At 37.6% G+C, this 11,226-nt stretch overlaps 1 protein-coding gene across 3 annotated transcripts in view; it reads left to right on the forward strand.

Annotated features, from left to right (window-relative positions):
- Rgs17 (regulator of G protein signaling 17) overlaps positions 1-7,382 on the forward strand; it is a 122,774-nt gene extending 115,392 nt beyond the window's left edge. For all 3 annotated transcript variants that reach the window (XM_045158916.1, XM_045158917.1, XM_045158918.1), the window contains one exon: positions 5,210-7,382. In XM_045158916.1, coding sequence (XP_045014851.1) covers positions 5,210-5,398 — 189 coding nt within the window. In that variant the 3' untranslated portion in view covers positions 5,399-7,382. The remainder of the gene's footprint in view (positions 1-5,209) is intronic.
- The last annotated feature ends 3,844 nt before the right edge of the window (positions 7,383-11,226 follow it).

Genomic DNA, 11,226 nt, shown 5'->3' on the forward strand with positions numbered 1-11,226 from the left:
CTCTGGCCCTGTCTAACATGGAAGTCGCAATGTCGTCTCAGGCTGTCCTTGAACTCACTCACAGCAGTCCTCCTACCTCTTCCTTCCTTCTGAGTGCTGGAATTAAAAAGGTTCGCCACCATACCTGGCAGAGAGAAAGAGAAAATGGGTGTGCCGGGGCCTCCAACCACTACAGACGGACTCCAGATGCATACTCCACTTTACGCATCTGGCTCTATGTGGGTACTGGGGAATCGAACTTGGGTTGTTAGGCTTTACAAGCAAGCGCCTTAACTGCTGAGCCATCTCAGGAGAGTTTTCTATTATGATTACAAGGCATGTCTTTTCTTCCCTGCTACCTAAGTCACATGGGATGAATGTGTCCAGGTTCACTGATGCCTGTCACAGAGTCACTTGGGTCTTTTTAAGCTTCATTTACCAGGCTTCCCACAGCACCGATGTTGTCAGCATTGCGGAAGTGAGGGTTCAGCACTAACACGTCTAAAGGTGGTAGTGCTTTTCCTTAAGCTCGGGAGCCTGAGGTAGAAGGAGCGCCGTGAGCTCAAGACCAGCTCAGGGCTTCAGAATGAGCTCCAGGTCAGCCTAGGCTAGAGTGAGATCCTGATTTTAAATTAATAAAATATATAAAATAAAATAGGCCAGGTGTGATGGTACACACTCCCAGCACTCAGGTGTCTGAGGTAGGAGGATCACCATGAGTTTGATCTCCCCCACCCCCACTGCCCCCCCCCAAGACTACAGAGTGAATTGCAGGTCAGCCTAGGCTACAGCAAGACCCTACCTAGAAAAAAATCAAAGTATAATAATAATAATTAATTGATAGGCTAGGTGTGGTGGTGCACACCTTTACTCCCAGCACTTGGGAGACAGAGGTCGGAGGATCACTGTGAGTTCGAGGCCACCCTGAGACTACGTAATGAATTCCAGGTTAGCCATGGTCTACAGTGAGACCCTACCTCGAGAAACCAAAAATAAATAAATAAAATAATTAATTCTGCTATTGCTGTAACGTACCCTTTCTCCTTTCTGTCCCCCATCAAGCTGTAAGTCTACTGGGGCTCAGAAGAGTTTCTCTTGCCTCAGGGTAGCTCTTATCTTGCTCTAGCCATCCTCCTGACCTTTTGGACGAGCTCTGCTCAGAAAACACCTCAGCCCCCAAGCAGTACACCTCAGATAAAGAGGCCTTTGAAGTTGTCACAGTCAGGTTCGCATTGCTTGCAGAAATCACCCGACCAAAAGCAGCTTTGGGGGGAAAAGAAGGTTTATTTTGGCTTACAGACTTGAGGGGAAGCTCCACCGTGGCAGGGGAAAATGATGGCATGAGCAGAGGGTGGACATCACCCCATGGCCAACATAAGGTGGGCAATAGGAACAGGAGAGAGTGCCCAACACTGGCAAGGAGGCACCGGCTGTAACACCCACAAGTACCCTCACCCCCAGTAATACACCACCTCCAGGTGGTGTGCATTCCCAAATCTCCTTCAGCTGGGAACGTAGCATTCAGAACACCTAAGTTTATGGGGGACACCTGAATCAAACCAACACAGAAGTTGTCAGGATTAGTTACCTTTCTTGTTGTTCTGAACAAATACTTGGCCAGAAGCAACTTAGGGAAGGAAAGGGGTTCCATGTGGCTTAGAGCCTTGAGAGGAAGTTTAGCTGTGGGGATGACATGGGGAAGGAGCATGAGGCAGAGCTAGTCACATGGTCAGGTGTGAAGCAGAGGACACTGCTTCTTTCAGCATGGCTCTACTTCCTAAAGGTCACACAACCTGTCCAAACAGTGCCACCAGCTGATGACCAGGAGTTCCAGCACACAGCCTAAGGGGAACATTTGCCATTAAAACCACAAGATCATTTAAACATGCCCAAGTCCTATAGTGGCTGTGGCTCTGGCCCACCCAGGCAACCTCCCTGACCACCTTGTATTATAGATTTCTTCATTCTGAAGCACCAAGATGCCACAAGACGAATCTGTAGATTGTTAAATCCATGGGATGTGTCCTTGTTACTTGACCTTTCTACACTTCTTTTGACTGACTGGCAACCTTTACAAAGAAACAATCAGGTATCAAGGTAAATATGTTGTTATTTTTCAAATGGCAATAGAAAATGCATTATGGTCATAGATTACTAAATGTACTCTTTCCACTACAATATTTTGAGTGTTAATTTTCAACAAAATTAAACACTGAGGATTCAAGGCCCATGATAAATGAAGTTAACTTTGTCTTAAGGTGATTTTACGATTTTGCCTAATGATAAGCACATAAAGTAAATTATGCTACTAAGAAGTAAATGACCAATCCCAGCACTCAGGAGGCAGAGGTAGTAGGATCACTGTGAGTTTGAGACCAACCTGAGATTACAGAGTGAGTTCCAGGTCAGCCTGGGCTAGAGGGAGACCCTACTCGAAAAAGTCCAAAGAAATAGTAAGTAAAGACCTTCTTTTCTTGACCCCTCATCTGGTTTCTTTCTCTACTGAAGCAAAACGTTCTCTGGGATTTGAAAAGAGGCCAGGGGAATGTATTTGACAAGGCTTTATCCTTCCATGACACCACATATTAGAGTAAGATGCAATAGTTTAAACTCCAGTGTCAATATTTTATTATTGTGTACAATCACAAAAAAAGTATTTTAGATAAAATAAAAAGCTTGCAAAAGAATTCTGCACTTTTTCTTCAATGATGACTTCATATGGCACAGAAAGTGAAAACTAATCCATTTTCAGAATATCTCTTTGAAATTTTTATGCATGTCTGTGTATATCTGAGTGTATGTGTGCACATATGTGTGTGTGCTTAGAGGCCAGAGTGCAACTTACAGGTGTCATTTCTCAGGAATGCCATCAACCCTTATGTTTTGTTTATTCCTTAAAGATTTATGCTATTTTTTCTTAAAGACTCAGCAACAATGAAAAGAACATATATATTCAGCTAAAATATGTTTAAGTTTCTCTCTACATAAGTTGGTTGAAAACCAGGGAGATGGATCATCAGTTAAAAATGCTGTCTTGTAATGCCTGCTGGCTCGGATCTGATTCCCCAGGACCCACATAAAACCAGAGGCACAAGCCGGGCGTGGTGGCGCACGCCTTTAATCCCAGCACTCAGGAGGCAGAGGTAGGAGGATCACCGAGAGTTCAAGGCCACCATGAGACTACATAGTGAATTCCAAGTCAGCCTGGACTAGAGTAAGACCCTACCTCAAAAAAAAAAAAAAAAAAAAAAAAAAAAACAACAACAACAACAAAAACCAGAGGCACAAAGTAACACGTATCTGGAGTTTATTTGCTTCAGCAAGCGGGCCTGGCACACCCATAATTACTTTCATTCTTTCCCTATGTACGTTCTCTCTCTCTCTCTAAATAAGTAAATGAAAATATTTTTAAAAAGTAAGTTGGGGGGCAGGAGAGATGACTCAGCAGTTAAGATGGTTGCCTGCAAAGCCTAACTGCCCAGGTTCAGTTCTGTAGTACCCACATGAAGCTAGGTGCACAAAATGGCGCATGAACCAGGAGTTCATTTGCAGCAGTTGGAGGCCCTGGTGTGCCGATTCTCTCCCTCTCTCTCTCTCTGTCTCTCTTTCTGTCTCTCTTTCTATCTGTCCCTCTTCTCTCTGTGCCTGCAAACAAATAAATAAAATTTAATAAAAAGTAAGTTGGTTGAGTTAAGCTGCAGAAATTTATTCTGGATCACCAGTTTCTGACTTGAGCATAAGGATCAGTCTAATTGCATATGGGCTGCAGAGCTCTGAACTTTAGGGATACTGGATGATAATTAAGAGGCTTCATTCAGAGATGGTTTCAGACTCCATGCGGTCCAGATTTGGAATGGAAAAAGAAAACAGAAACAAAACGGCTGTCACAAAATGCTTATTGGAAAAAATATATATTTCTGTATAAACAAGAAGGTCATGTATGATATGAGATAATTAATTGTGGCCCACAGTGCCCAACTCCTTGCGCAACATAGGGTTAGAGTTGAAACCAGTCAGGATTGACTGTTTTTGTCTTGTCAAGTTTGCTTATTTTTTTCCCTCGTTCTTTGGTCATGCTAGGGATGAAAACTAAGACTTCATGCATTCATAGGGTTTTTCTGACATGGCGTTTCAGAACAGACCTTAGTTGTGTTTCCATGACCTTATGGTTACTTGTTTGTCCCTACTTCTCTTTCCAATGTGTCCTTCCTATTCCAAATGAATTTAAAATTTAAAGCATATGGGGAGGGGAGGGTGACAAATAATTACTGAATTTAATTCCTGTACACTTTTCAAGGGGCACTGCACTGACCATTTTAATGGGCTTTCAGAAATCCTACTAAGGTCTCTCCTCTCAAAAACAAATCTCATTTTGAGACTCTGTTCTGGTTTCTGCTTAGTAGAAGTGTTCAGGAATGATTTCAGGCCTTGTTGGATGGGTGGTACTTTAAGCACATCGCTGCCAGGAGCAGCGGCATGCACCTTTAATCCCAGCACTCGGGAGGCAGAGGTAGGAGGATCACTGTGAGTTCCAGGCCACTCTGAGACTACATAGTGAATTCTTGGTCAGCCTGAACTAGAGTGAAACCCTACTTCAAAAAAAAAAAAAAAAAATCTCTGTATTTCTATGTTAGTGTACCCTTCCATACTCCTTCATGCCTACTTTTGACCTAGTGGGGCATGTTAGAAACTGAGTATCAGCACTTGACATGCATGTGAACTTTTGTCAGAGACCTCTTCCTTCCCCCTTTCTCCCCTGCCCTCTCCTTTGTTCTCTTCTCCTCTCCTGTCCTCCTCTCTGCCAATTTGTACTCCATTGATGAAGAGGAACAGTCACAGCACTCACAGCAAAGGCAGAGGGGAATTCATGTTCTGACTCTATTTTTTTTTTTTTTTGGCTTTCATGATGAACAGAAATTTCAATGACTCAAATAAATGCATGAAAAGATAAATCCCGGAAAGTCTAGATATCTGAGCTAAATTTCCATTTAGAAGTATTTGGCGGGGGCGGGGGAAGAGATTGTGTGTGTGTGTGTTGTTTTTGATTTTTCTGTTTAATCTAGTCTTTGAAGAGAAAAATCATAAAGTTTTTCAGTCTTTGAAAAGTGGGTCTCAAGGGAGCTGGTTGAGTTTACTCTTTGAAGTCTCTCTGAAATGTCACAAACCTCTTTATTAAAGCCTTTGGGGGGAAAATGTCATTTAATGTGTTTGCTCTTTTATTTCTTTTTAGGTCAGCCTCGATTCTCGAGTTAGAGAGGTGATCAACAGAAATCTGTTGGATCCTAATCCTCATATGTACGAAGATGCCCAGCTTCAGATCTACACCCTCATGCACAGAGATTCTTTCCCAAGATTTTTGAACTCTCAGATTTATAAGTCATTTGTTGAAAGTACTGCTGGTTCTTCTTCTGAGTCTTAATTTTCATTTGAAAGGAGGAAAAAAAATCATTTTGGAGGGCTGGGCTGGGAAATGAGAGTAGTTAAGTCACATCGGAAATCGAGTTCCCGGAGAGCCGCAGGTTGGCGTTGTCCTCAGGCTATGCTGAAAATACCACCATTATGGTCTTTGTCCTTCTCTTTATCAAGGTTTTCCATGGTTACGTTTGGAGGAAAATAACTACGTAAAAACAGTGAATTGCCAAAAACCAGTTTGTTTTATTCAACATCATTCTACTTGCAAGCAAACTGTGTTCATAGTGCTGTGAGCAGTATCATCATGCATCTCCAGAGACCGCATGTGCAAAGAAAACCCGCTTCATTTGCCACATAGATGTTGTACTATTTAACCCAATAGCATAACTTATATATCTGTATTTAAGACTTTTGTGCAATATGGTCTCGTAGAAATAATTGCCAAAAATTTGGCTGTGGTTTGCAGTTTTTTTAATATCTGATACAAAAGGCAATTTTTTTTTAAAAAAAAGTAACTGGTATTTAATCATGCTATATACTATGTTCAGTATATTAATTTTGAAGCCAATGTTTCTGTACATGAAAAAAAAAACATAAGAGCTACTTATCTTTGTTGGAAAAATCCTAATGGGGGATTCCTCTGGTTGTTCCAAAACTGTGGCATTTTTGAGACAGAAGACTTTGCTGTGTTTAAAGAAGCTAACAATAATAAGAAAAGACAAAAAGCACAAAAATAACTTGAAGATATCATATCTCAATGACAAATCAAAGAGTGATATTGTTTTTAATTGTAATAGAAGAAAATGAATCTATGTATATATCAGATTTCTGATACTGTAATTAATTTATTAAAGACTGGTTATCCAGTTCTAAAATGGTTGTGTAAACTTATGTACTTCAGTGAGAAAAAAATAATAGGCTTGATAACTTATTTGCGAAGAATAAAGGAAAAGATATAAGAATGGAATGCTGGCATGCAGCATAGAAAAACATCTTGATGAAGAGCATCTGTCATGTGACAGATTTTCCTTGAATATGAAATCCAGTGAAACACTTAAGTTTTTAATAAGAAATGTTTTATAAAGGGTTATGAAGAAAATAATCTTCTATATCAGACCTTAACTGTCTTCAAATAGTATCTTAAGAATGACTTATTTTACAAATGTCAAAACCAAACTATTACTTCTCATCCATAATTAAAAGGCAGTACAGTGCTCAAATATTTTAGCTGCCATATTATTTTTTATAGTTACCTTAAATCCTTATAAGAAATACTTGCCTGACATTGGCGTGTACTTCTATTCTTCAAAACAATCTCCCACTGTGCACAAAATGTAATAAGAACCCGTATCATATTTATATCAAGGTCTTACATTTGAATATTACTTTCCCCTGGAGACTATTTTTCTAATCTCAAACTGAATGAATATAATATTGAATAACCTGAAGTGAAAGATTTAAAAAGATTTATATCCACTGAGAATACTGGCCTTATATTAAGGATGATATTAAAATTATAGGTTTTCTTTGTCATTTTTTATCTACCTCTCATTTTTTAATTTATTAAACATATTTTTAAATAAGCAGGTTTGGGGTTTTCATTTTAATTTCATTTACTTTAAAGGCACCATAAGTTTCTTTTTTCCATAAACCTAAAACCTTTTGAGAATTGTTTTTTTAACTGACTATGATTTTCTAACTTATATAGAATTCAGGAGATATGATTAAAAGGGCTATTATCTATTCCCTATGCAAATATTTTAACTGTTGCAGTGTTTGACAAAATGGGATTTAAAAAAAATTCAGAGTATGAAACAAAATGTTCTGTTTACACCGGCATTGCTGACTATCCAACCATACTCAGCACTTTTAAATACATTATTTATGAAAATATAGTTAAAATGCAAGATAGAAAATATTTATAATAATCATCTTTTAACAAATGCCTGTTTTTTTCTTGAAAGTGTTAATGTGTTGAGACATATTTTATCCATGTCACCTAGATATTTACTATTTGAATAGTTTTCAATAATATGTTGAAAAAAGATAGTTATGAAGATGTTTACAAAAAGTCATATTTTTTTCCTAAAGAGTAAAGAAAAGTTAAAGCATCATTCCTTCTATTGTAAAGTTCTATTGTTGCAAAGTCATTTCATTTTTACCTTGATTAATATGAGTTTATTATGCTACTATGATATGTATACATATATGGTATAGTATCATACTTGTTTATGTGTTTGAGGCACAATGAATTGGTGCAAATGACTAGAAGATATGTAACAATACTATGACACTGCATGCGTCAGTCGTTCCAAATGTTCTTTATATTCTTGTTGTAGCTGTGTATGACTGTGACCTGACTGTCATAAGTTATCTTTATAAGATACTTGGGACTATTAGATGAATTGTCTGTTTGACAATATGTTTAATGTTTTACCAAATGTAAAAGATGAGGGTCTTTATAGAGTCCTGACCTCTGACCTGGGCATTTGTAGAGTATGGATTTCATGATATTTTGAAACTTGACTGGTGGGAGGTTGCATTGACAAGGATTCTAGGGTAGATTAACACAATCTATGTTGCTCACCAAGCCATGAGCATTGCTGTGCTAAATCCTTACTGGGGAAGATGTCTTGGTTTATTGCAAACTGTTTTAAGTTTTGAGTGTATGTGCAACTCTGCCAATTTTCAAAGTGTGGTATGATTTCTTCTGTTTAAGTTACAGAACTATAATAAATAAACAAAACAGCCCTCAACTGGTGTCTGTGCTACCATTCCAAGAGCACAACATTTGCTTTATTAGAGTTAGATTGTTTCCGAGAGGGTCAACTCCTCCCTGGGAAAATACCAGTACTTTAAATGAAGCACTTTGTATTTTACATTGCCAAGGTAACTCTGCCTACTGTTAGAATCTGCTGAGGCACACAGTTTGCTTCACTTTCTATAGTGCCTGACTATAGACATTATGTGTAACAGAAAGAAAAGTAGATGATATAGGTTTTGCCTAGAGAGGAACTGCAGACTTATATTTCTTCAGATATATGTCTTATACAGAGATCACACTGTTAACAGATGGATGACTTGTCTCTATTCTGATATGTATTTTGATGTTACCCAACTGACAGAGTTATAGGCACATGTGAATATGAACAAAACATTTTGATATTGAACTTGTGAAATGTAAAAGGTCAAGGCCATAGTATAGTCTTTTTAAAAAAAGTCTTAATATATTTCTCTATTACCAGTTCTGGTAGTGGGTCATGGTGCATGGGGTGTTTCTTAGCAGCCTTTAATGCTTCCTAGTGTAAAATATATGTTATATTTATCTGATAGCTCGGCTTTAGAAAAGGATTATAGAAATAAGTAAATGAAGTTTGTTTATTGTGAGCAAATACACATTTACCACATTAAGCTAATTTAAAATAATAGCTGATTTTTTTATTTTAATTTATTCTTTCCTATATAACTCTGGACTGGGGAAGAAGTCCTGTTGTAACTGTGGCAAATTACACTTGCAACAAGTACAAAGTTCCAGGCGCTTGGTGAAGAAATGTGAAGGGAAGGAATCTAAAGTATAATCAGGAGATAGGAAAATAGCAACTTTTAAAAATCTGCCAATTTTTTAAAAATAGTTAGAAAATGCTTGTCCACAGAATCCTATAAAACACAGTCTTGACTACTTTATGCTTGATACATGAGTAATTTTTGTTTTGAAAAGTACTAAAGATATTTCCAAAAACTTTTCTTGCCCATCTGTTCTGATTGACAGTTTGGTATATTTTCCAACTATATACATTTGGCTGCTCTTTGCGGATTGAAAAAAAAAAAATCTGATCAGTGTTCAGAGCTCTACTAAGGAGATGGTGCACATTCTGCAAACATTTTAATCAATCTTCACTTGCTACAACTAAAAATATTTTTTAGTGTAATTTAAAATATTCAAACTTAACTTGAGAACTTCTCTGTAACATAATATCCTTGCAACACAGTAGTACATGGAGGGATTAGGCATTGTTTCCAAATACCGGGGTTTACATTTGTTGTAAGGGACTGAATGAATAGTGTGGCTCTTAATGTTTTTATCCTTTCAGTTTTTAAAGGTAGAGTCACACTCCAGCCCAGGCAGATCTGGAATTCACTTTGTGGTCTCAGGCTGGCCTCAAATTCACAGTGATTCTCCTATTCTCCTACCTCTACCTCTCGAGTGCTGGGATTAAAGGTGTGCACCACCACATCTGGCTTTTATCTTTTATTTTTATTTACTTTTAATTTTTTCTGTTTTTGTCTTTTTTGGTTTTTTAAGTAGGGTCTCACTCTAGTCCAGGCTGACCTGGAATTCACTATGTAGTCTCAGGGTGGCTTTGAACGCAAGATGATCCTCCTACTTCTGCCTCCCGAGTGCAGTGATTAAAGGTGTGCGCCACCACGCCCAGCTTTATCTTTTTTTTTTGTTTGTTTGTTTGACAATTCTACCCATGTGTTTAATGTGTTTTGATCATAACCATCCCACTACTCTCTCTCACCCTCATCTGGCTCCCACTGAATTTCTTCCTCTTCCTAAGTCATCTCCCTTCTACTTCCATGTCATTTTCACAAACAAACTAGTTTAATTAGTTGCTTTATATGCACATGGTGAGGGGTTATTTTCTGAAGCATCATCAATATAGCAGTGGCTACACCACTGAAGAAAATGTCTTCCTTCTGCCCAGGTACCATTAACTGCCTTTAGCTCTTCAAGGAGGGCGGGGGCAGATTCATGAACCCCTCTCATTATGAAAAATTGTTTCTTATAGGTCTTGTCCTATCCAGTTGTGACTCTTTTTACATAATTTAAAAGGACACTCCAGAACTTAACTTTAGTGAAAGCCCTATGAATGACAAACTGCTGTCCTGAGTGTTAGGTTAAGATCTCAGTTGAGTCTCATCTGCCTATGATAAAGCTCTAAGATAAGTAAGGGGAAAGGAACAACCTTAAGTACGGATGACGAGAACAATATGGAATATTCTAATGTATGTACAACTTAAAGTGCGTGCCTTCCTCGTCTCTCATACTTTTTTTTCTCTTGCAACATTTTCAGAATTTTAAATATGTTGGTTTGTACCTATTGTCACAGCTTCCCAGATTCTAAAATGATTAGAAATGATAGTTTTGGGATTGAATACATGTCCTTTTTTTAAGAACTAGCTTTTATTTTTTCTTTAAAATGATGCCACATACAATGCTGGGCAATGTAAATTTATAACCACAAATTCACATGTGGGATATAGTATAAAACAATCCAGAGGCAAATTTGATTTCAAGTTATATTTTTTTTGTCATGGTGGACGACTCATTTATACTTTCTGAGTCTACTTAAGTGAAAATGAGGATTAATTTACAAGGTGGTCATGATTACTAAGTAAAAATCAACATGAAAATAATACTGAATATATTTTATCCATGTTCTTCATCATGGTAGTAATCAAGAATTTTCAGAAATGTTTATATTCCATGTAATTTAATGCACTTTATCCATATTTTTCTTTTAAATTAATTTTAGGCTAACATCCAAAGTAATAGATTTCATTATATTGGGTTTCCTACCTGTATGTCACTATCCTTTGTTCTCATTCATTTCTCTCCCACACTACCTTCTTCTCTACCCTCCTCACTTTTCCATATTTTTATAAACATACTTTAATATCTAAATACTAATTATGCATCCAAAAATATAACCAACCTTATTTAAGTGTGAAGGATCAGATCAATATCATTGCTTCCTTCAGTGATTCAAAATCACTATTTCCAATTCACCAACTTCCATCAAAATCTACAGTGTAGAAGTGTTTTTTTTC

This window comes from Jaculus jaculus, chromosome 9 (assembly GCF_020740685.1).
Source record: "Jaculus jaculus isolate mJacJac1 chromosome 9, mJacJac1.mat.Y.cur, whole genome shotgun sequence".
Taxonomy (NCBI): Eukaryota; Metazoa; Chordata; class Mammalia; order Rodentia; family Dipodidae; genus Jaculus; species Jaculus jaculus.